General features: G+C 39.4%; 1 protein-coding gene across 4 annotated transcripts in view; it reads left to right on the forward strand.

The window, feature by feature from the left end:
• PCDH10 (protocadherin 10) overlaps window positions 1-26,538 on the forward strand; it is a 53,402-nt gene extending 26,864 nt beyond the window's left edge. For 2 of the 4 annotated variants that reach the window (XM_063135962.1, XM_063135964.1), the window contains one exon: window positions 24,810-26,538. In XM_063135962.1, the coding sequence (XP_062992032.1) occupies window positions 24,810-24,829 (20 nt within the window). In that variant the 3' untranslated portion in view covers window positions 24,830-26,538. Of the gene's footprint in view, window positions 1-1,951; window positions 2,213-14,122; window positions 14,199-24,809 lie in introns of those variants that run through there. The other 2 variants (XM_063135961.1, XM_063135963.1) reach the window with 2 other exon arrangements.
• Window positions 26,539-26,888: the final 350 nt, after the last annotated feature.

The following is a 26,888-nucleotide window of genomic DNA, read 5'->3' on the forward strand; positions in this document are numbered from 1 at the left end:
GTTTAAGCCGCGCCAAAAATCAGGGGATGATGGGATTTGCTTGCAACTTGGCGTGCATGTGGACACATGGATAAGCTCTCCTGGTGCCGAGTTTGAGGTTTCTAACATGCAAATTGACGGAGCTATCCCAAGGGGTGTGAATGGGGTGCCCGATTTTCATAAATTCCCCAAAAATCAGGGGATGATGGGATTGCCTTGAAACTTGGCGTGCATGTGGACACGTGGATAAGCTATCATGGTGCTGAGTTTGAGGTTTCTAACGTGCAAATTGACGTAGTTGTAGAATGGGACAATTTGGGGTGAGTTAAGCCATGCCAAAAATCAGGGGATGATGGGATTTGCTTGCAACTTGGCGTGCATGTGGACACATGGATAAGCTCTCCTGGTGCCGAGTTTGAGGTTTCTAACATGCAAATTGACGGAGCTATCCCAAGGGGTGTGAATGGGGTGCCCGATTTTCATAAATTCCCCAAAAATCAGGGGATGATGGGATTGCCTTGAAACTTGGCGTGCATGTGGACACGTGGATAAGCTATCATGGTGCTGAGTTTGAGGTTTCTAACGTGCAAATTGACGGAGCTATCTAAAGGGGTGTGAATTAGGGTTATGGGAGGTGCGTTAGAGGGTAGAGCCGCGCCAAAAATCAGGGGATGATGGGATTTGCTTGCAACTTGGCGTGCATGTGGACACATGGATAAGCTGCCCTGGTGCCGAGTTTGAGGTTTGTAACATGCAAATTGACGGAGCTATCCCAAGGGGTGTGAATGGGGTGCCCGATTTTCAAAAATTCGCCAAAAATCAGGGGATGATGGGATTGCCTTGAAACTTGGCGTGTGTGTGTATACGCCCATGAGGTGTCATGGTGCCAAACGTGAGGTTTCTAACTTCAACGGAAAAAAAGTTGTTTACTTTTTTAGCTTTCAATGCAAGCCTATGGGGGGGCAAAAACGGAGCTCCGGATCCGATCCGGAGCTCCGGGCGGAGCGGAGCGGAAGTGGGCGGAGCGGGGGCGGGGCGGAGCGACCCGCTCCGAAAAATGGCGGATCTGCAAGTGAAGCGGAGCGGGGGGTCCGTGCACACCCCTAATATTTAGTATGACAGTATTCTAAACTCTGCTTTAATTAAAAAAAACAAATCAAGGAAAACGTGAAGGATATAGTCCCACCTTTCTATTTTTAGCCATGTGATTTACAAAACAGCTATTGCATACAGTAATTGCCTGAGTTTCTTTGTGTGATAAAGACACTGGAGGGAGATTGGCAGTATGCCTCAATAATATATAATAAGGGACACAGATGATTCAATGCCAGTGATTTGCATTTGCATTGTACCTTCCATCCAGAATGACTATAAACCTCTTTACAAAATCAAGAATAGGTAATGTTGGCTCATTATTGAAAGGCAGTCACTTCCACAGAGAAATGCTGCACAGCTAACAGCCCAGGGCAACATTTGGTTGTTTAAAGAAACTGAAAATTAGCAGCTTGGCTTCAACCACAAGAATGGTTTTAGTATGTTATGGAATGTGATGGCAAAGCTTGTAGGGATTTTATTTTTATCTTACTGAAAGTCAGTACTGCAACCTCATTGTTTTAGGATATTACTGAAATGAGAGTATCAAAGCTCAAGCAGAAGAGCTTTTCAACAAATAAATGAAGATATGAAGTAGTTGTTAGTAATTTGTTGCCACTCTGTGATTGATTGCACACAGCCCCTGAACATCATCTATCATTGCTGTTTCTGCTGGGGGCACCATCTTGTGTGGGGGTTGAAATTGGTTCCATTCTCAAAGAGGTATACAGTGAAAGTATACTGCTCCACTTCGATTTCTGGATTGGTACACTGGACAGAGTTCCAAATGTTTCTTGTTAAACTGTCAACAATATTTTTCTTGGCGTTCAGTTTTAATTTGCTCATATTTTTGCTTCTGCTCTAACACTACTATCCTAAGGTTCCTGGTTTCAAAACATCCATCTTGACTTAAGAAGACCTCATTTCAAGTACCTTTGGTCTGCGGAAGAAGGAACCATATGAAGAGCAGAAAATTAAATTAGGTCTCTGAGAAGCCCTTTCACATCAGCTACTAAGCAAGTTTAGAAATACAAGATTGCCTTGGGAAAAGCAATTGATAAACATTACTATGAAAGATTTCTGTTGCATATACATAGACATTTTTAGCTCTCATGATGACTTGGCTGGCCTAAATCTGAAACTGCCCTCCCCTACTTTTCTGATCTTTAATGCTGGGATTCTTTTGAATGCATTTTAAAAAAAGAAAAGAAAAGAAAGATAGTTACACAAACTGAATTAGGCAGAGAGGTGGAGGACAGATTTTCATGCAGAAGGTCCCAGATTCAGTCCATGGTATCTCTAGTTTAAAAGGTTCTGATAGTGGGTGATGTGAAGAAATCTCTGCCTCACGCTCTGGAGTGCGGCTGCTGACAGACAATACCAGGCTAAATGGACAAATAGTTTGACCTGGGATAAAAACGCTTTTACATAGTGGTAATTACAACAACAACAACAATAATCTCAATTGTGGTTCTTCTTCTTCTTCTTCTTATTATTATTATTATTATTATTATTATTATTATTATTATTATTATTATTAATATTATTATATAGTGGTATGCTAGTGCTTCTTACAGGGGTTGGGGAAACAACCCCAAGGATATTTGAAGCAAAAAGAATGAAAGATTTTCAGAGGATATGAATGTAAACTGAAAGATTTCTCAGCAGGGTTAAAAGGGCAATCAAAAATAACATTCATTTTGCCATGACTGTTTTTAAAACTGTTGTCAAAACTCAAAAAGCAGTAAATGAAGCTTTTCTGTTTGACCAGCTGGTTAAACAATTCTAGTAAGAACCAAAATAGTTAAGTACTGTAATGAAGAAAACATTAATAAGACAGGACTAATGTTTTCACTACTAGTTTATAATTAAATTGTTAGGTTTAACATGCATTACATTTAGCATTAATCTACCATACACTTATTGCTTTTGGGATTGCTTATCAACCACATTAAAGCCTTACCCACAGTACTACCATATGTAAATCAGTGTAATGTGCGTGTTTTGCTGAAAATTGTGCCTGGTTGAATTATATTTCTGATTTTCCAACCATAATCCCCAAATTGTTGTGCACTTTGGGTACTTTAAGGCCATTCTCACAGTCCAAATATATGGTTTATGCTGCCCTACCCACCCAACTGGCATGTGTCTCGTCAAATGCAAGCATTCCCCATGATTGGAAACAAACATTTGGTGCATCTAAGCTCCACTGTTAACATGTAACTTATCTACTGCCTTTCCATTTGAAAAGAAAATGTTCAAGGCAACTTATTCCTAGAGGAAAAATTGAAGGAACTGAGTATCTTTAGCCTGGAGAAGAGAAGACTGAGTCGAGCTGGTGTAGGGTCAAGATATGATGAAGTTCGGCCATATTGTTTTCTGCTTGCTCAGAAGGCAGGACTAACTCGTTTGGGTTTAACTTACATGAGGGTAGATTGTTGTTCAATTTTCTTAACAGTAAGAGCAGTTTGCAAATACAATCAAATCCCAGGGGATGGTAGGTCTTCCTTCACTGGAGGTCTTGGAAGTCCATGTTTTGGGAATGTTCTCTAGGTCTGGAATTCCTTAATCAATCAGGGGACTAGCCTACAAGTCCCCCTCCAACTGAAATTTCCAACAACAACGAAACAGGAATATATTACCTGTACATGATGTAGTAAGATAGAGATACTGCTGATAATAAAAAAAGAAAGACACATTATCATAACTTCCAGGGAATCAATCACATACTTGGCTCAGAAAGCCAAAATCCTGCTAGAAAAGGAAGTCTAAATAAGGTATATTAGAAGGTGATCAGAGAAGGGCCAAAGCAAGCCTCCTTAAGTAAGGACTTCCAAAGCCTATTCTCTCATGCAAAAATAGTTTCCATAAGTTGCATTTGAAGCAGAGGAAGGCCTTAGCTAGACCTAAGGTTTATCCCAGGATCATCCCGGGGTCATTCCTGTTCATGTAAATGACACACAGGGGATCCCGGGAGCAGGCAGGGATGACCCCGGGATAAACCTTAGGTCTAGCTAAGGCTGAAGTCTCTTGCAAGAAATATCTTCATGTATACAGTTTAACCAAGTAATTATCCTTCTTTGGTAGGAAAATAGGCTCCGTTGAGTAAAGAAGTGTAAAGAACATATCAGGCCCAGGCTTCATGTGGAAAAGGTGTATAATTTATAAGAGAGAGAAAAAACTGTATTTGCCAGACACATAAATGACACAATAACCACATAAATCTTGCATTGGACTGTGAGTATATGAAATCTGACTCCAGAATAGAAGCCTTAGGTGACTTCTGTTCAGGCTTGGAAGGAATTGTGTTCCCAAGTAACACACCAATGCCAGAAATAAGTTTTAATGAATATTACTGAGTAATATGTCACTTGGATGAAATAAAATGAAAATTCAGATCGACAATGATAATAGCTTCCTAAGAAATAATAGGATACAAGTAAAACAATACCTGATACATTACAAAAATAAGTATGTTGTTACAAAATCTACCAAAAACAAAGTTAAAGAAAAATGTTTAAGATTAGTCTTACACAAATGTAGTTAATTTGTTTTGTAGTTAATTGGCGGTGGTGGTGGGGATGACTTTTCCCTGCAGGGGCAAAGGAGAAGAAAAGAAAATCAAATGTATTGAGGTAGTTCTATTTAAGTCGTTTTGCACATAGAGGGGAAAATTTAATTCCTATTATCTGTTAGCAGCAAGTCCACTTTTTAAATAACCAGATCAATAACATCAGCACAAGAACAGCCACAGCCTTTCAGATAGCAATATTATGAACATTTTACCAGCATTTCAGCTGGACAAGTTTACCAAATGAACAAATATTTGTTCTGAACCTTGAATGTCACCTGTAAAGTTGCTTCAACTAATGTACCATCTCTTAACACATTTTCTACAGTTTTCCATTTTGTATTAACTGTGGCCGTCTCAAAAGCAAAATGTAAGATGACATAGTGCAGCTGCAGGTCAAACAGAGGAACATTAGCGGGTGACAGTTTGCACATAACAGGTGTAGCTTAAACATCAAAGACATTTGACCCATCCTTTTCTTAATTTGGTACAGAATTTGTTAGCATACGTTGAAGAGAACGCACAGAAAATGGTTGAAGAATGCCAGATATTGATGTTTTCGTTTGGTTGTCAGTACCATCTTTTCTCCTCATTTCTGGTTTTACAAGAAAGAAAATAATAATTTTCATTTATGTAAGCTTTTTAATAAATAAATAATAAAAGCCAACCTACTTGTTTTTTTTTGTGGTAGCCTGCCCTTTAAGAAAGTTTCAGAATTGTAGAGCCCTTTTTGACATCCTTAAACTTGAGGTAGTAATAAATATTTAGCTTAGGCCTACCTGTGTGGGACACAGAAATATACAACACTGGGCTTGCCCAGTTCAAAATGAAAGTCCTTGTGGCGACACCTTTTCAGAGTTAAAGAAAACAAGAGCTTAAAAATATAGCTTGCAATAACAAAGCACACTAATTGTTGTTATGATGGCCTCATGTCAGTGATGAAGCGGATAACAAGTGCCCCTATTTCAAGCATAATATGACTCATCAGTGACTTAGACATTGCAGTGAAGAGTATGCTAATCACATACTTAAACAATACAAGCTTGGAAAGGATTGTAAATCTTTTGCCGAATGCAATTAAGTACTCTATAATCTTGATAAATTGGAAGGACGGGCTGAAATTTGATAGGATAGCACTTCAAAACGAGATATAATTGCTTTGCTTTTGAATGCAAAATAAAACTCCAAAGTGGATAAAGATGTGTAAAAAAAAAAGGGGGGGAAAAAGCCCAGCTAGAGAAGAATAATTCTAATGGAAAGAAGCCATAGGAAAAGCTTGGCTAGATTATAATAATAGAATATCTGGTGATCTGCAAACAGCCTGAAAACGTCTTTTTGATATTGCAGTTCTAAGGACAACATGTGAACTCATTCTTCCATTCTGTACACTTACAGTATTGAAGTAAGAGCCTATCTTTAGATTAGGAAAAGCATATGGTGCAGCGTCCAGGATCTCTAGCATTTTCAAATGCAGAGCTTCAGTATTTCCGTCACATGAAAAAGAGAAAGGAAGCTTGAATACTAGGGAGAAGGATACACGACAGCCTTCTCCCTTGATATGCTAGCTTTCTGTAGGCAGGGTTCCAAAATAGTCATTCAAATGTACAACCAACTGCATTCTAAATTGATACAGTTCTAGGAAGACTCATACAACATCCTTTCACTAAATAGGTAGATCTGCCTTGAGGTTTCTCTTTTTCCCCATGTTTTGCACCATAGGTTTTAATGTTTGATTATTTCAGTTACTCAATTTAAAGTTGATACTGGAATATGTTGGGAAACCATTCCTTCATGTTGTCCACATAGCTAAAGGACCAGTTCACACTGGTTGAACTGCCTCCTTGTGCACGAAGCTGCGTGAGTAGCTCCGGCTCAACAATCTAGGGATGGAGTTCCCTGGGTTGCTTTTCTCTCTCCGCCGACAAGTCAGCAATAACCAAACAATTAGCGGTGTATTATTTCTCTGGCTTAGTGGGAGAGAGACAAGCCAGAGGTCCAGGTATGGGTGCAATAAAGAACAACTCAGGGGCAGAGTGTCCCTGGGTTATTGAGGGTCACTGCAGGGAGAGACCCGGAAGTGTGAACTAGCTTGGAGCAGGGTGTTCTCACCTTCTCCTTGCCACTGTAGCCCATGTGTCCCTGAGAAGATGCTCCTGAGCATCTGGCATAGCAATTTGTTGGAGCTGGGGCAGAAGGTGGGAGTGCTGCATCCTTGGAGAAGGCATCAGGAGAAATCTCAGTTCCCTCTGGCAAGCATAAAGTGTTCAATTGGATCTAGGCAGCGCTAGAAATAAAGACTTCTCTCATTGCTGATGTAGGAAAAAATGAAATTGTGTTCTTTCAACGTGTATGGGGAACCGATTTTAGCTCGAGGGTTGAATTAAATTTCAGAGAAGCTCTTGGATGCCACATGCCAGTGGCAGGCAGATCCAAAGGCAAAGGGCGTGGAGCCCAAAAGACCAAAAATAAGAGCTCATTGTAACTTAAAGCTCTTATTGTCAGTAACTAAGCCTTAGGAGAGGTATTTTGACCTTTTAAAAAGGATATTAGAACTGCACAAACTCCGTGCAACCACCCAACACTTGGTGATTGAGGAAAAGGGTGGGGACATGTAGAATAGCCCGGAAGGCTTGATTGGGATCCTGGGAAGGCCAGATTTGGCTCTTAGTATATAAGAGTCTGATAACTTTTGGATATTTACAATGCTGTTAGATGCTAGACCTCTCTGGTTCCACACTTTTTATATTGTCGCAGTAAAGTATAGCTTACCTTACGTTGAGACTAGAGGGCATTTTTCCACTTGCTGATACCAAATCCAAGAGAAATAAATGCTGACATCTGCATAGATTTCTCAACAGTTTTCTGCATTGTAATTGTGATGATGATGTTGGATCCAGACGTTGGCATGCTTAGAGTAGACCCATTGAATTCAGTGGGGCTTAATGACTAACCAAAGTCACATTGATTTCTTTGGGTCTTTTCTAAGCATGGATAATTCTGGATCCAACCCAGTATTCTTATTCTTATTTATTTTAGCTATGATTCCTCTACATATAACAAATGGCATAAAATAAATAAAGCAGAGAAGGTACATGAAAGCTCTGTTGTACATCAACAGCACAAGCCTATACATGTCTGCATAGAAGTAGGTCCTTGGGACTTACTCCCAGGAAAGTGGGTAAAGGATTGCAGCTTTAGTTATTTAAAGTTGTACTGATCTCGTATCTAGAAATATTTTTGTAGATATAATTTTCTCTTTTAACTGATACTTCATCAGTTCAGTTGCATGCAGTTGATGCTGCTTGCAAGTAGCGAGCTCCTTCATAGGTACCAACACAGGGTCAGCCCAAGATCTTTTGCTGCCTGAGGCAAAGAACAACCCCGCCACCATTCCACTTACAGAAGCTGACTGGAGTAGTAGTTGGTTCTTACTTCCACAGTATGAGGCAGCATCTTCCTTCACACCTGGGGAAAGCAAAATATTTTAGGACAAGGGTGCCAAATTCACTCCCTTAGAACCCACTGTGGACTGCACCTTCCTGCCACGGAAATTGCAATGCGGCAGCAAAAGCTGTGTTTTCACTTTAAAATGAGATGTGCAAGGGAGCACACACCTTTTTTTAATGCATGAATGTGCTCCCAGAAGCCCCGGGGAGCATGAATTCGCATTAAAAACAAAGTGCATGCTTCCTGAACACCTTGTTCAAAAGTGAAAAGGCCACTTTTTTGTTGTCACATCTGCAATGGCAATGCAGTGGCAGTAACATGTGGTGGGGTGTGTGTGCAAAAAACAAAAAACATTGGACTACCTGTTACCAACCCCTGCTTTACAGTCTGCATAGCACTTACATTTCAGCCTTCTGCTGTGCCCCCACCTTCAAGTGGGGTGGCTGCTTCACTCTGCCTAGTGGTAGTGCTAGCCGGTACCAGTATATGCTTAAAGAGCTGACCACATCTTAATCCCGACCATTGAAAATGAACCATTGAATAAGCAGCTAAACCCTTTGAAAGCACAGGAATAGCTGATACAAAACAGTAAACATTATAGTCTACATTCCAATACTTTTTGTCCAATGACATATCAATCTACAATAATTGCTAACAAACCATTGGCTTGTGCAGTATAGAATGTGAGGCATATTCAGTATATTTGTTTATTTATATTTAACTTTTCCTATCTCCAAAGTCTTAGAGTGGCAAATATTTTGTAAGAAGCTAAAGGATCTTTCTTCCCATTATTGGCTACAAATGGAACCCAACCATTTTATGTTGCTTTTGGAAGATAAGCAGGATAGTCCATCATTTTTTGATGAATACTAAAATACTAAATTAGTTACTAAAAATTAAATGCTTGCTTAGTTGTCTAGAATTCTCCTTAAGGCACTCAATAGTTGTTATGCCTTATAAATCAAGTGTGTGTGCACTGCAGTCCTGTGAATGTTTACTGATTAGTACATCTCACTGTGTTCAATAGGGCATACTCCTAGGGAAGTGTGCAAGAATGTGAATATATTTCGGTGAGTACTGTGTAACCCTCCAGAAAGGCAGTATATTCTTTCCCGCTTATCATACACATGGCTTTCAAAATGGAGATGATTAGGTTGTTGGACACACAATAAAATGAAACTAATGAAGGTGTGGGTGGGTGTCTGTGTGCATGCACGGGTAGAATTTAGTCCACAAACCTTTTAAGCCTACTCACATGCTTGTTAGTCCAGAATCCACAAATATGCTATGACAGAAAAACTGACCTATTTGCATTTAGATGAGCCATCTGTCCCCTTCTGATGATGACAGTAACAGCATCAGTGTCAAAGTCATTCTGGATAGATAGAAAGCTCTGAATGTTTAGTGCTACATCCATCAGTGCCATTTCTATCCCTGGTTGCCTTGGAGTCAATGTCACCAACATGGATTTGAGTTGATTTGCACTTGAGTTGATTTGCACACATGCTCAAATATATAGCAACATGAAAGACTGGGTACACGTGGCTATTTCATTCCTGCTGTGGGCAAGATAGCTCTTAGATGTGCTTATTCATTTTTAAACCTTGAAATAAGGATAAAACAAGCTGATGGAATGATAGGAGAGTTAATAATCTTTTGGATTTTATTTATTTATTTCAATAAAAGCATGGATATTTGTCACAAAAGGGGGAGAACAGAGCAATTACTACATTCATTATTTTAATTCACAGCCTGGAGACCTGGTGCTCACAGCTCTCATTTGATTTTCCACTGCTTTTAAATAATTGCACATGTCAGGGTGAGCTCTGTCATCTTATTTTAGAGACTCGCATGTGAATGTTGAACACTGCAGAATTTGGAAAGAACAAACACAACCTTATTAGTATTAAAACAGTGGGTCAAATTTAGACTAGGTTTGAAGTCTTTGTGGGAGGAAGCCTTCTGTTTCTCTCCACTTGAAAGTTGGTTTTGCAAATGTTAAGGAAACGTTGCAGCCCTCAGATGTGAGCAAACTGACTTTGTATTCTCAGCTACGCTAAAAGCTGTGCTGTCACAATGGTGTGGGAACAGACAGAATCCTGCAAGTGCTTTGTACACTGGAAAACTGAGTTTGGGTGGCAATAAGAAACAATAGCAAGGAACAGCTAATGTGTTCTATAGAGCACAGGAAGCTCCCCGTTGGGCCATGGCAACAACTCCCCAGCATTTCAGACGGGACTCTTTCACAGCCTTATCTAGAGGTGCCAGGGAGCTGAGACCTTATACTTGCAAACCATATTCTCTACCACTGAACGATAGCTAGAAGAAGAAGAAGAAGAAGAACCACCACCGCCCCACTACAGGAGAGGAGGAAATGCATTCTCCTAGCATAAGCCAGGTGAATGGTTTCAAAGCTGAGAGCCGAATGGCAATGCATTTAGATCCAAAGGACCAAAGTTAAAGCTGAACACTATATTAATATCAGTAATAGCAACACATAACCAGAAATGGTGCAGTTATTTTTTTATGTGGAAATCAGCACAAAAGATGTCTCAGATTTCTTCTATGCCCAGTCTGAAGTCAACAGCAGTACTTTTGTCCTTGTCACAGGCCTGGTACATCCAATAAGTAAATGAATGTAGATTAATTGGTCAATATCCACCTCTTATAAATCTTTTCTACATGTAGTCAGGGTTAACCAAGTGTAATCTTTTATAATTTATTTTTATTTGTTTGCTTATTTATTTATTACATTTATATCCTGCCTTTTTTCCTCCAAGGAACCCAAGGTGGCTTACATAATCCTCCTCCTCTGTGCATCTACTATATTTATAACATGTAGCCAAGTTTGACTGCAGCGATCCCTTCCCAATAACAAATTACATTAATTTTCTAGAAACCTTTGGATCAGATTTTTTTTTTATTTCCCCCCGTTGCCTTGATTTGATAAGGATCTAATTTAATGCATTTGACTTATGTTTACTAATTAAAAACAACAACAAAATATATTGTGTTAATTTCACATGATTTCATATAAATTTTAAGATATAATAATCAGGTAAAAATGCAGAATGGCAGCCAGTTTAAAAAATAATTGATTAAAATACTGTTTGAAACCCAGAGCAGCAAAGCTCCTTGAAATTATTCTTACTGAATTACTTGTGTATTTTTTAAAATATAAACATACACTTCCCTTCAACTTTAAGCAGGGTGGGGGGGCTATGAAAGCACTGATATTAATTAACATAATTTAAAATACCCAAAGAGTTGTGCATATGTGTATGCAGTCCCTAGGGATAGTTAAATTGAAAATACTTACAACTTTAAAATTGCCCCATTTGAGTTGTACTCATTCACTGTGTTACTAATTAGCTTCATGTAACGGTTCATATTTTAGAAACAGAAGGCTTTCTGCCCTGTTTCAGTGCCTGGCATAACCAGCCCAATCCTAGGCCTATCACCCCATACAGGGAGACTTTACAACTGGGGTCCCTTGGTGCTCAACAAGCTCCCTGCCCATGCTATTTTTTTTCTTAGATTTTTTTTTTATGATTTTTTAAAAACAAACAAACCTGTGAGTCTAGAATGCTGCCATATTCCCTCCAGCACCATCTCTATTTTCAAAAATGCTATTGAGCCCCGTGCAAGCCCCGGAGGCATTCTTAGACAGCAAAATGGCTGGTAGCTACAGCCTTGTTTTGAAATATGTCCAACTACCCAGAATAAATAAGCCGAGGGTAAAAGGGAGCATCCTGGGTAGCTAGAGGGGTTGGCATGGAGTAGACTGTGTGTGCGTTTCACCGAGCATAACCCGTTTGCTTTATGGGAAAGAGTTATTTTGTTGCGTTTTGGGGGGGGACGTTTGGGTCACAGATCCTACATCTGCCTGGTGTACTCCTTTTCATGGCCAAGTTACTTATCACTGAGCTTCATTTGTTTGCCTCATGTGAAATTGGTGTTGGGAGCATAAATTTGATCAGATGTAAGAATACTGAGTTCAAGTATGGGGTTTGGATGGTGTGAGATTGTCTTTCTCCTTCTCTCTAAACTTCAAAGTTCCTTTGTATTAGCACTGAGCAACATAAGCTATTTCTCAAGATCTTGACTTTCCTCCTGACGAGGCTCTGTTCCCCACAGCACTTCCCTTTAGAATCCTGGATGGGACTGGAAAAGGACCTTGTCTTCCCCAGATTGTTATCTGACAGCATCTTATTCTTTGCACAAATCCCATTCTCAGCACTGATTTGTACATTCAGCTGAACGATGGTCCCAATTCGAGTAGAGATTGGCCATAGGGCTCCTCCAAATTGACTGAAAAATCCCTGGGCTTCCCATACCTTGAAACAAAAAAGTCCTCTCCCCGGGATTTGGGTTTTCCCTAGCCTAACCTAAGTCCCCAAGAACTCATCCTTATAAAAAGGACTGTCAGTTTTCCTTGTACCATCATACCTGCACAGCATTTTTAAAAAATGCTTTATTTAATCCTAAACCTTGTTTGAAGCTTTCTGCCTCTGCTGTTTGTTGGCTAGGTGCTCCACACAAGTACCGGTCGTGTACTTAGGGAGATACTTAGGGTGTACTTAGGCTGCTATCTTCCATTCAGCTTGCATCAGGCAAGTGCCCCTGTAGGATAACAGAAATCGACCATTACGGCAGTGTCAGATCGAACAAGGCTAAATACTGAATTGTGGGTCATGGACTCCCTTCATTTACAGTCGCTGATTGTGCTGTTAGCACTATGTGAGATATGGACGATCTGAAAACTGTACAAGGCAGGGACGGATCTTGTGGTTTTCCTCTGCTGAATTACTCACATGAGGTCAGCCACAAACTGGCCATTTACGATAGCTAGAGCTGCATTTTTTGTTATGGATACCCATCAAATCCCTATAGCTTATTTTCCTATATATGTAAATGTTTTATTTATGAAACATTGCATCATTGAGCAGCAGGCTGTGAAATACGTATGCAAGTATTTGAATACCAGATTCTGGCTTATTACCCTGGCTTGTTAACTGACACTGAGCCAGAGCTGCCCTGTTCAGATGTAATGGGGAATTCTGGCTTAATGCAAGGCATGATTTCTGCGCTGAACCCAGCACACAAGAAAATAGAGTGATGGGAAGAGGCAATAAACCATAAACCAAAGTAGAATTTACAGTGTAGATGAACATCCAAATACAGCCACACTGTTGAAGGAGGTGTGCATTGGAATGAAGTCTGAATCAGGCATATCACTACATACTAGCATTTAAATAAAAATGTAGGGTTACCTACCCCCTCCCCCAATATATTTGTGATGGTTTTCAATAGAATTCTTCTACACCATATTAAGGACATTGTTTTGTATCCCGGACTAGATATCACTTATTGATATTCATGACATTTTCATATGTATACAAACGTGGGAGTGCTTTGTTTTTGAATGTGTCTTTGTTAGCCACTTTGTGTGCCTTTGCTGGAGGAGAAAAAGAGGATAGAAACTTTAGAAGTAAATAAATACTCAAAAGAATGTACAGCGCTGTGGTTCTGGTTCTTACTGCATTATTATATTAAGCTCTGTACACTTGATGTAGTTCTTCAAATCTTTGGAATACCCTTTTTGACAGATATAGCTTTTGATATTGTTACACACTTCATGCCTTAAAAAACCCCTTGTGTTATCCTTCAGAGAAATGTGCTAAAATGAAAAAAGCCTACATATTTCAAAATAGCCTTTCTCCCACGTGTGGGGGTTGTTAATTCTTTTCACTCTAGGCATGTAGTCCAGGACCAAATATGTTGTGTAAACATGGTAGCAATTTTATTTAACTTTGCCAATGATTAATTTCAAAATGGAGCAAAACGCCATCAGACTCAAGGGATCAATGTAAAGATATCCTCTTGACTTGATTTCAGCAGACCATAATGAGGAGACTTCTATAACTCTTTAGCATAGATGGCTAAAAATACCCATAGAATGAGCTCAAGATCTAGAATTCTTGATTCTTATATGAACTCTTGTAATGACCATGATGCTTTCCACCTCTCTAGGCCTTGCCATTTGTGGATCTCAAAGTGGATTATAAAAGAATAGTGATTTAAGACCCGCAGATCCTCTGTGAGATAGGTAAGCATTATTATTCTCATTTTACAGACAGGGGAATCATGGACAGAGAGGTTTAGCAATACTTTCCTCCCCGACCGTTTTCCCACCCTCATGGCAGAGCCAGAATTAGTTCAGATATATTGTCTTCATATCCTCTGCTTTAACCACATGACCATCTTTCATTCCATATAACCTCTCTGACTCTATTTCCCCAACTGTAAAGCAAGGATAATAATACAGGTTCAGGCAGATTTCTTTGCAGACACTTTTCTGTGCCTGCAGAAAAATGAGAAGGTTAGTGTTGACCCAACTTTAGAGGCCAGTCATATTTTTTTCTTTGGGAGTTGGAGTGAAAGTGTTCTCTTAAATTTTGTGGAAAGGCATTAATTCAGTTGAATATTGGCTAAATGTTGTGCAATGGTGAATTAGAATTTTTTTAAAGCAGATAATTTTCTTTGTAGGACAACTTTAGAAATAGTCAAAAAGAGGCATTGTGGTACCCAGAATTGCTGAATTTCCATTACTAAAAGTCTCTAAATACACATTCTACAAACATCTGCCTTAACTATTCAAAATTGTCCCATGGATGGCCAAACAAATGAAGCTGCAGAGGAGTTTCCTTAATATTAAATATGCAGAGTATGGCATTACATTTTTATATAGATAAATTTAGGTAACAATCCTATATCCAATTACCTTGGAGTAAGGCTGGTTGAACCCAATAGGACTTACATCTCAGTAGTCATACATAAAATTGCACAGTTAGGGTTAATAAAGATTCTGAAGAGGATTTTTACCAATTTGAAAACCAGAGGCAAACAGTGAGCCCTCAACATCTGAGGCCCTGAGCCAAAAAACAAAAATAGTCAGGAACACAAAATTGTAATATTGATTTGAATCAGCAGACTTTGCTCACAACAGCTTAAGTCTAAGAATCTCTTCTCCATGAATCCCCAAGATCTGCAAGGGGGTGGGTGGGTGCTTGTTATGATGGTTGCAATCATGAAAGTAGGCTGCTTTACATAAATTCTGTGAATCAAGACCCAGTTAAGCCAAAGTCCTTAGTTTTAAACTGGTTTACTCCCATTGGACTATATTGAATTAAATCTGTGTACTTTGGCTCAGCTGGTGGGTGTATCACTGTGCTCATCATCCATTGCCTTCAGTGGGATCCAATTGCTTCTTTGGTTTATGGGGCTGGCTGCCAAAACAGTCCAGTATTTAGCAGCTGGTGCTTTGGATTCATGCAGCAACTAAATGAATGGAAAACAGCAGTGTTTACTGGAATGCAGTAGTATATGAGACAGTGATAATGTTAATCTGATATTCACAATTCATACCATTTCTTTCAGTTATGAGAAAGTACTTGTTGGTTGTTGTCTGTGATTTAATGCTGCCAAGACATTAACTGATCCCAAAGCATGGTGATATACTGTATACACTAAGGCCATTGCTAGACGAGGACTTAGCCCGGTGTGAGGCCCGGACTCCCTGCTTTGCGTGCAGATGACGCACAGGGGATCCCAGGGTCAGGCCGGGCTAAGTCCTCCCTTGACCTGGGATAACCGGATCCGCTTATGGCCCGGCTTTTCCACAGCCCCGGGCTCAGTCTAGCTACTTCCGTGGCTTTTCCTGGCTGCTCGCTTACTCACGAGTAGCTGGGAGAAGCCGAGCACTGTGCCCATTGGGCCAGGGGGGGAATCATGGGGGGGGGGGGAGATGGCTGGGGGAAAGAGCGGACCCGGCAGGAGAGATGGGGGGGAAGAGCGGAGCCAGGGTGGGGAGATCACAGATGGGGGGTGGAGGGGGCATCAGACATGGCAGGCGGGTGATCAGGTAGGCATGGCGAGTGGGCTGGCAAGCAGGCAGGGGGGCATCAGACATGGCAGACGGGGGGGGAGAAGAACAGGGCCAGGGCATGGTGAGCAGGGGCAGGCGAGCGAGCGGGGGGCGGACATGGCGAGCGGGGATGGGCGAGTGAGGGGGGAGGACGGGCGAGCAAGTGGGCAGGGGGGCATCAGACATTGTGGGGGGGAAATCAGGGGCAGGGGGACCGGGGAACCCTTTATTTTTTTTAAAAAAAATGACTTACTTTTCCGTTGGTGCTCTCCTGCGCACATGGCCCCTTTAAGATAAAAAAAATGGAGGAAGTGATGGGGCTTCCCCTTACCCCGTCGCGTGTTATGTCTAGCTAGGGTCGACGGCCCGCGCTAGCTGCAGCGTGGCCTCACCCCGACGCCCCACCAGATTATCAGGTAGGTCTAGCAAGGCCCTATGTATCACACTTGCTATACTTATATCTAGTATTAGGTGATACTCTCTGGACTTGGAATGGGCTTCTTTGGATTGGGCTTCAGTTTAATTTGAACTGAATTCATATTAGGATTCAGGAAACTTTCCGCCACAAACCCCTGGTCACAAGCCCCTTTGTCCCTTCCCTTTCTAAATTAAACTTACCGAGTGGTGAGGGAGGGAGTTTGCAGAAATGGCAGGAAGCTTTAATTGGACCCTTCTAAAATATGAACTACAAATCCCATGATTCCTGGCAGCTTTAGGTGATCTGTATCAAACTTTAGGGCTGAATGTAGACCTAAGGCAGGCCTCAGTGCAATTCTTCTACATCACCTAGTAAGCTTGGGTGGGGAAAGAAAGGGGGCAGAAGTGGTGGACATGTGAAGGCTGTTATGAGCCAGGCCCAAACTTCATTGTTTGGTTTTGGTTTCTAAGGCTGTGTATGTTCAACACTGGGAGAGTTGATTCATATAACCCTCAATTCTGAACTTCAGCAACATCACTATTTATAACTAATATCTGTACCATATCTGAACACTACGTGGATATTACTTCTATTAATTTCAGTGGAATCTCTGTAGAAGCTTCTTTGTGATACCTTTTTTTCTTGAAGGAGGCTGTATCTTGGAATGCTCATTTAAAACACACAATACAAAACTACAACTGAATTACATGCTCTACATTCAGCTGCTTAGGAAATAGGAAATTGATTTTTTAAACAATTAGAACAATAAATAAGGTCTTGTTTTACACAGTCAGTATTCAGAAGTTGTTATCTCAAGGGTTTATTTTGCCCTTTAGAGATTTCCCAGCTATGGAGAGCTGTTTATCTATAAGCAATTCCATGCATGTCTACTCAAAGGTAACTTCCACTGAGTTAAATAGGGTTTACTTCCAGATATGTGTGCATAAGATTACAGCCTAAATGTCCTGGTGATGTGTCAGGATCCAATTTCATAGGTCTTAATGTGAAGCTGACAACTCCTCCCTCCAAGTCGGGCCCATGCAGTTAGACTCTGTCCACACAGAGTCTATTTTTAAGACATTATTTTGACATTCTCTTGTCCATACAAGGTAAGCAGTTCCCACATGGACAGGATAACATTTATTGAACCTGTCTACATAGTGCAAAATGCCAAGGTTTGAGCCATAAACTGTGGGTGATCAAGTTGGGCCATTCACATGTTAGTGTGTTTCTTTATACAATATGTGAACACCACCACCAGCTGTTGTTCACATATCCACTTTAACATCATTCTCATGCCAGCATGACAAGGGAGTGTTCTTCCAGGGGTTATTGTCTGTTTTTCAAATCACCTCAGAGATTGGTTTATATGTTAAACCTCTTTATATTTTGAACCTATTCAGCAACCAGAGGTTCAAGAACTGCTATTCCAGCATAACTGATTGTGTAAACAGGCCTTTTGTGTATTAATATAATAATTACATACTTTTATATTGGTTTTTAATTTATGGTCCCTGCAAAAGGATATTCTGCATTCTCATGATGGTGCTGTAATGGAGCTATACATAAATCACCTGATTCAATCAGGGCTTTATAGGTGGTTTTACTTACAGTGTTATTTGAAAGAATCTGTTTTCCTCAAGATCAGACTTTTACTGAAGATTAGAGTTATCCATAATGGGGAAATCCAGTCCTTTGGGGGCTGCAGAGATCACCATGGCACCCCTGGATCAGCTTGCATTTTCATGCTGAGCCACAGGTTAGTTTCCCAAACCCAGTAATTTTTTCAGGGTGGGTGGGGTGGTATTACTGCAAATTTTGGTTTGCACAAAATCACAGAAATAGCACAATTTCTGCAAAATGTTAAATATAAGCAGTCTAATTTTAAAAAGACCATTTACACCCACAATTTTGTTCAATGTGTACTGTTTACAACCATGATTTTGTACAAATCACAATTTGCACAAATTAAAAAAGCACCCCAAAATCTGCAAACTGGGCCAGCTCATGGATGAACAAGCCAGAGTCTAGGAGGCTGAACTGGCAAAACTCACTGAGCTTCACTTCCCAAATGAATTTTTCCAACGTCCTTACTGAAGACAAAAGTAGATAAGATGTCAGGAGATCCATGATAGAAACTCCCTTAGTTTGTTAAGCTTAAAAGCACCCAATGTAGTGAATTTGTTCAGGGCTGGAATTAGGCATTGGGAGGAAATTTGTTTAGCTCACATTTTAATGCAATCTTTCCTCATTTCGTGCCTTCAAACCAATATGCAAACCAAAACACAGTTATGCTTTTAAAAACACTTTTCTCAGAATTTTGCAGTGGAGTTCTCTAATCAAAAAACGTGTACAAAATGTGTATTTTAAAGGGAAATGCTCACAAAAATGAATATATCAGTGAAAATAATGCTAAATGTGTATTATATTTGAAAAAAATTCTTGGAATAATGGGCATATGAGCAAAATTGCATAGAAAAATGCATATATTAGGAGAAATGCACACAAAAATGCAAACAAATTTTCATGGCAACTTAAAAAAAATCTCACAGTTGAGGATGAACCAAATTAAAGTAGGACAAATGAGACACTAAGAGAAAACAAAATAGATAAATTCGTCAATCCCTAGCTGCAACTTTCAGAGTTGGTAGTAGTAAAAACAACAACAGCATCAGCAACGAAGAGTCTTGTGGCATTTTAAAAAGCTTAACAAATTTATTATCATATAAGCTTTTCTGGAGTAGTTTCCACTTCATCTTGTCCACAAAAGCTTTATGTCATAATAAATTTGCTAGTCTTTTAAGACATCATTGTTGTTCAGGGCTGCCGCAATTTTTCTGATCCGTGCTGCTTCCCAATCTGGAGAGTTTCAGTTTTGGGGCAGTACAGAAATGTAATAAATAAAATATAAATTCAATATCAATAAATACCGCCCCCAGCTATTATTTGTCCCAGCAGAGAAAACATATATGAATATATATGTTCTCTCCCATAGGGCACATAGACATTTCAGTGGCAAATTAGATCAGGAAACAATTTAATTCAGGAAACAATGTGGGGGAGGGATTACACACTCCTCCTCACAGTGCCCTTAAACTCTCCCTCTCTATAGGTGCTTTTGACATTTTTAATACCCCCACACAGGATATCCAATTATGGATTCATCACATCTAATCTCTTTTGATATATGTTATTATGTCAGCTATGCCCCCTCTGCATTCTATATAGCACAAACAGGGCAATCTCTGCTCTAAAGACTAAATGAACATAAATCTGATATCAGAAAGCGTGATATTCAGAAACCAGTGGGAGAGCAGTTCACCTTCCTTGGGCACTGTCTTAACTGATCTTAATGTATGACCTTCTTTAACAAAACAAAACAGAAACTTAAAATGAAGATTTATTGTGAAAGCCCTGAAGTTCAATTCTGTTACCTGTGGTCTGAATCAAGATAACAAGTTCTTATCTGACTAGAGCTGTTAGCTTACCAGCTACATTGTGAATTATTATTGTTGTTGTTGTTGTTGTTGTTATATTTATTTGTATCCCGCTTTTTGCCGAATACTAGGCCTCAAAGCGGTCTTACAAAGTTTAAAACATACATTTTAAAACCTAGGAAAAGAAATGTAAAAAAAATTAAAATTAAAATACACAACAAAATTATAAGTCATTATCATAGATGGAGGACCAACTTACTCTCCAAAGGCCTGCTGGAACAAACATGTTTTAGCCTGCTTCTGAAAGCCCATCAATGAGGGAACCAGTCTAGCTTCCCCGGGAAGAGAGTTCCAAAGCACTGGAGCAGCCACCAAGAAGGCCCTCTCCCATGTTCCCACCAAGCACGCCTGTGAAGATGGTGGGACTGAAAGAACGGCATCTCCAAAAGATTTCAAAGCATGGGCAGGCACATAAGGGAGAATACGGTCTTTCAAATAACCTGGACCCGAGCCATATAGGGCTTTATAGGTCATAACCAGCACTTGAACAGTCACTATATTTATTTTATTTACATACAAGTTTTAACATAATGGTCATGCATTTCCCTCAGCCACCGAGTTATTGTAAACATTACTTTAGTCAGTTAATTTTGTGTTTTAAATGCTGGATAGTGAATTGACTAAAATAACACCATAATGTTTGGACAACTCCACTGTGATTCATATATATTAATGCAATAGTGGGTTAGAAAAAAATCATTTTACTTTGACACTAACACTTCCATTTCACAAACCACCTAGAATCTGATGCTCTATATGGCTTTTGCTACTTTGAAGTCAAAACATATACGGAATATCACACAAAGAACACTTCAGGGAAACTCGTCTCTTTTCGTTTGGTTTTAATGCATAAATAGAGTCGTAATAAAGAGGAAATATTTAGTTTGACTCTCATACTATATCACAAAACTCCCTTTCAAACTCTGCTGAGTTTCAAAATTAGTTACCCTGTGAGTTTGAGGACTGTGATTAATAAATAACCTTGGGCTTGTGGAACTAGTTCCATGCTTCTTTGGAGTCTAATCACAATGTTTTTCTTCATTTGGGAGCAATTAGCATAGTGCTAATTTTATACATTTAAAACATATATTATTATTAATAAACATGCCAATAAAAAAGGAAAATAAAAGAAAAAATGCCCAGAGAGAAGGTTGGTGCTAATAAACTGGAGCACAGTGGTCCACATCCATTAGAGTTAAAGGAAGAAAGGAAGAAAGAAAAGTAAGAAAGATGGAAAAGAAAAAGACAAACCTTAGCTACATGTTATGTGATTAGTATGACATAGACTTTGGCTCTAAGGGAACAGTCCTATGCAGCTCTGCTCAGAAATAAGTCCTGTTAAGTTCAATGAAGCTTACACTGTAAGTGTGCATAGCTTCACAGCCTATATCTGGAACCAGCCCATAGTGTTTCGTGTCACCCACCTTTACTTTAAGAATCGTACGTTAGATCCAAAAGTTTCCTTCTGGATTTATGATTGCACCTTGAAGCATCAATCCTATACCCACTTACCTCACAGTAAGCCCTACTGAATTCAATGAGGCTTACTTCTGAGTCGGGATGTATAGAATTCATAGATCATAGGATCATAGAATAGTAGAGTTGGAAGGGCCTATAAGGCCATCACGTCCAAGCCCCTGCTCAATACAGGAATCCAGCTTAAAGCATCCCTGACAGATAGCTGTCCAGCTGTCTCTTGAATGCCTCTAGTGCAGGAGAGCCCATGACCTCCCTAGGTAATTGGTTCCATTGTAGCTTTCCTCAGCCATTGATGCTCTACAGACAGAAGGCTCTGTGTCTATCCTATCCTCTACCGGCCAGACTTTCACAGCCTCCCATTCCTCGATGATGATGGATGAGCCTCTGAGCCTGTCCATGGATGAGGCAGTTCCATGTCCTCTCTGTTCCCTCCCCTCCCAGTAGCATACATCCTTTTAACACTTCACAGCCTGTTTCAAGGATACTGTTGTGTTTCCTGATTAGTGTTTTTTGTTGTTAATTTTTCAGGTTCTTTTACAATCATTGCAAAGATGTTTCTAATTTTAGGAAATTCAATAATGTTTTTAAATAAACGTTTTAACTTATTGCCAACTAACAATATTGGGAATTAAGAAATATCTCCTCTTTACCTGGAGATATTGAAATTTTGGAGGTTTAAACTTCTGCCCATGAAGCATGTAAATAGTGTTCCTTTCATATGGCTATCACCTGGTTTGATGGTGAACTTTGAATTAATAAAATGTAATATATATATTTTAAAAAGAATGCTTCAAGAGAGCAAGCTGATCTATTGTCTTAGTTGCATCCACGTGACTCAGATGAGAATTTGATTTGGCTTCTTCTTTGAATGCCTGTACAAATTGTTTGTTATCTCTGCTCTCAATTAGAGTCAAAATAGCTAGTATCCAGAGCTAACAATACATAGCTACCACAGCTGGCAGATTCAGATACAAGTTTGCTAATGCAATGCCCTTTTTCACCTCCAAAAAATAAGTATGACAGTAAATGCCTGTAATTGAATGCTGGGATTAATGCAACATATTTTCATTTTCAGCCTGTCCAATAAATAAATAAATAAATAAATAAATATCTCTTCGTGGCTGTGGTAGCTTCGGCTATTAGGCGGTATAGAAATGTAATAAATAAATAAATAAATAAATAAATAAATAAAGGTCCACTTTGAAAACTAATTCTAGATTTTCATAGGAACTTTCATTTTAGCTTCAAATAGCAAAAAGAAAAAGAAAAAAGTAATTGGTTTGAAAATACTTTTTATGCTTCTGTTTTGAACTGCAAAGGCATTTCCTCCTTTTCCAAATTGTCCAAAAGCTCTAACTACTGAACTCTTGTCATGACATACTAGATTTTTGGGGTGGGGGTGGGGAAATAGAATCACATACAGCCCACAACAAGGGAAATCTGTTTCTTAAGTCCCAAATCTCCACTTGCAATTCAATATTATTTTGAATCTAATTTACTGGACTCTCAGTAGTAATTTCTTGGTTTTCCTAGCAGCAGTCCCTGATTTTGTAATGTCTCATTGTCAATCCCAGGTATCTCCAAGTATGGCAGGTACCAGACTGGGAAGAACTCAACCTTTAATTATAGTGGGCTCAGTATAAGTAGTTCTTAATACTACACATGCCATTTGACATCACTTTGCTGAAGGTGGGTGGTGCCTCCATAGAAAAGCAATGACTTTAAAGTGCAGGTGTGTAATCTCCAGTCCACAGGCTGGATCCAACCTGCTGAGGTTATGTCTATAGCTCTGCCCCCTTCCCAGCATGCTAGTGTTCATAGAGGAACACCCACAGTTATCTCCAGTCAGTGATTAGAGGTAACAGCTGTGATTCCAAGGCTGGGATGTGGCCAGCAGTTGAAGGAGTGGCTCCTACATGCCTTGGCCAAATCCCCTCCTACAACGTCCCAGTCAGGATGACAGTCAGTGTGCAAAGCTGGCACACAGCTCTCCTGATGCTTGGGCAGCCATTCCTCCAAGTGCCAGCCATGTCCCTTTCTCAGTGCAGAGAGAGACATGGAGTTTTGTGCCTCTCTCTCTATGGAGAATTATCAAATGGATGTGGAAGCAGGATGTAATGGCAGGGGTTTAGGACACACACACACACCAACATTATCCAGATTGGTCCAAGGAGGGGAATCTAACAAATGGACCCAAAAGAGTTACCCCACTGCTGCTTTAAGGTGAACATGGGTGACACTAAAGCACTCTCTTCACCACTCCCTTTCTCAGGTCTATGATTTGGCTTAGCTGTTTGACACATGCAACCACAGTGCTGGCAATGGAGGATTGGTGTGCCAAGCTGCATTAGAAATAGCAGAACTATCATGAATTGTCTCAGGATAATGTATTGTGAATAGATTGTCCTTGATGTCTCCACATAGCCAAGCCAGATGGCAATTAAACATTGGTAGATCTAACTAGGCTTAGCACAGTAGACCCTGGTTTTGATTTTGTTGAAGAGAAAATGATAATACACGTGGAGTTGGGTTTCAGGAATTAAAGTCAGAGCAATAGTGCTCTCTAGTGTCTATATAAACACACACACACACACCCCACGTAAACACACATACACAACTGGGCACTTTCTAGAACCAGTTAAGAAGTTTACAATGCAATTCTGTTCATGACCATTCAAAAGTAAATTCCAAAGAAATGTACAGTGCAATCCAACACATGACTACTAAAAAGTAAGATCCATTACATTATTGGGCATTACTTCAAAAAAGTGTGTATAGCAGGGGTGGGCAACTTGCATTTTCATCTCAGGGCCCCTGCTGCAGGCCGCAGTCCAGTGGGTACCATGCAGGCCATGAGGTGCTCCTCCCAAAAGGGTGAAATCACCAGTTTGCTGCCAAAATTCAATGGCAAACCACTCTGAAGTGCTACACAGTGCTACAGTGGTTACATTTATCTTGTTTCCAAACTAAATTTAACACTTTTGATCCTCTGTAGGAGCTACAGGTGCCTTAAAAAACCATTGGGGAGGGGAAGTGGGAGCTGCATATTGCCCACAGTTGGTGTGAAGTATCACCTCCTTAAAACTATAAGGCTTAAATTTAAACTTCGTTGAAATGATAGGGAATAGCATCCAGGAAAGCTGCAGATTAAGTTCATTAGGGAAGAGTTAAGCATGAACTTAATTCTCTCCAATTGAATGAATGAAATGTAAAAATGCAGACCTTTGGCTAAATCATGCTTTAGTTAGTTGGATTATTCACCTGTTGATAATTACTTAAATAGAGCACTAAACCCTAATTGCTACTGCTTCTCTTATTTAATATAGAGCACCAATAATGGGTTAAGTGCCATAGAATTATTCCTTGTTATCTCAGAAGTTTCTTTCTTTTTCCCCACAGCACGGAAAAGGATATGCTAGTCAATTCTACGGGACTTACCTGAAGCAGCATGATTTGCACAAAAGTCGACCAACAAAAGCATCAACTTTTCAACTTCATTATCTTGGCCATCCGATTCTGTGTTAACTGAAGAATTACTGTGCTGTTGGAGACATCATGGCCAATAATAGGACCTAATTGCTCTCAGCAGGCCTGAGAAATGAGTTGAAATGTATGGAACTGTAGAAACTTCAAGAGGCAACTGATTTTGCCTCCCTGATCAGTGTGTGCCTGTTTACAGCACTATATAGCTCTCTCTCTCTCTTTCTCTCCAAAATGTCACTGAGCCCTTTAGATGTTTATATTCGCCACCAGAAGCCAATCGTACAGATTTAAAAGAAAAAAGGAAACGTGCATTATAAATGCAATATCACTGTTTTAAACTTGACTGTTTTATATTATTTTTGTGTGATCAAGTGTCCCCCAAACTATTCCAACTTTACAAAAGAAATTGTGAATCATGTTCTTTTCACCCGTGGGTCATGAAAATGTTGTTAATCTGCAGACCCACAAAAATATCAAAGACATTCTGTAGTTTATACACCGTGTTGCAAAGTGTTTACTGTACTATTTCAAAGCTTCTAAATAAATATAAAATATATATATTATATTACATATAATTTTCCGGGAAACGTGGTACCATTTAGTTGATTTTTAAATGAATTCATACAGTCCACACCATACACTAAAGTGAAAAGGTAATTCAGGGTCGTTAAATTATCCTTGCCTAAAAATAAAATAAATCTTTAATAATACTTCCCCAATTTTTGTACTTTGGTCAATCCTGTTTGTCCTTGTTAAAAAAAAAAAGAGCTGTAAGCAACAACATTTTTTCTGAAAGTTGTACTGAATTTTCAATGCCAAAGATACAGCTGTCAATAATTATGAAAATGAGCACTGATTATGTACTATCAAAGTATATATATATCAACCTCCATTATTTTGATTCTATTTCTATGGCTTTTAATTTGGAATCAAAAACTTTTTATAAAGGCTCTATAAACTCACATGTATATGTTGTTAAAAAGTACACTGGGTGTCTGTACATTTTGCAATGTAAGATATTATGTAAGCAAAGGCAACTATTTTAAGGGAATCTCTCCCCATCCCAGCCCCAAACTCATAGCTGACATACATTGTTGTTTGACTTCGTTTTGTGCCAATATATCCTTTCATGCTGGCTTGCAATGGTTTTGAAGAAAGACCAGTCACAAAATTATACATGTTCCTGAGCCATTGATTTGAATTTGTCTCTTTAATATAAAAGCAATTTAAAGTTAGGAATAGTCAATGCCAACTTCACTGGTAACCAGGTTAGTCCTGCCTATGTTATTTTTATAGTAATTTCGTGATTTGCAGTATCTCGGAAACCATTTTTTTTACTAGAAAAACAAATAAATTGTCAAAAATTCAAATCGTTGCAAAGTAAAGGTTACCTTTACTTTCATGGCCTCTGATTATAAGTACCATTGAGAAAAGTAAAATATAGTAAGATCTTTTCCTTCATACTTTCATTGGGCAGTATCCAATTCAACACAACCACTAATATAAATTGTATTGCAGTAGTGTAAATGATCTCTAATGCCACGCCAATAGCATTTGCTGGTGTGATGGGTTTCCCAGAAAACCCAGTGTGCCAGCAAATACTAATCGTCTTGTGATAGAGGTTGCTTCTGCTGGCACAACATAATTTACAGCATAATTTAGCAGCAGTGTTGAATTTGGATATTGCCCTATCTTTCTTTTTTCTTCCTCTGCTGTCTTTTTTATTTTATGACTACCTGTCAATTGTTTGAAAGAAATTATGGAATAATGTCTGTGATAGCAGCAGTTCTTTAAGCTGGAGGTAATTCAGTGGGTGCAGTGCCCCTTTGAATGAATCGAAAGCATCCTCTTCTATTTTGGAAGTTTGAGGATCACACTCAAGAACTATAAATTTGCTTCCTTGCTCATGCCGAATATAATGTTCACAGGGTAAAACATGATTTAGTATAAGTGAAGGTGGAGAAAGTGGCACTTAAATTTTTGAAAAAGTGAAAA

This window comes from Elgaria multicarinata, chromosome 10, assembly GCF_023053635.1.
Source record: "Elgaria multicarinata webbii isolate HBS135686 ecotype San Diego chromosome 10, rElgMul1.1.pri, whole genome shotgun sequence".
Classification (NCBI taxonomy): Eukaryota; Metazoa; Chordata; class Lepidosauria; order Squamata; family Anguidae; genus Elgaria; species Elgaria multicarinata.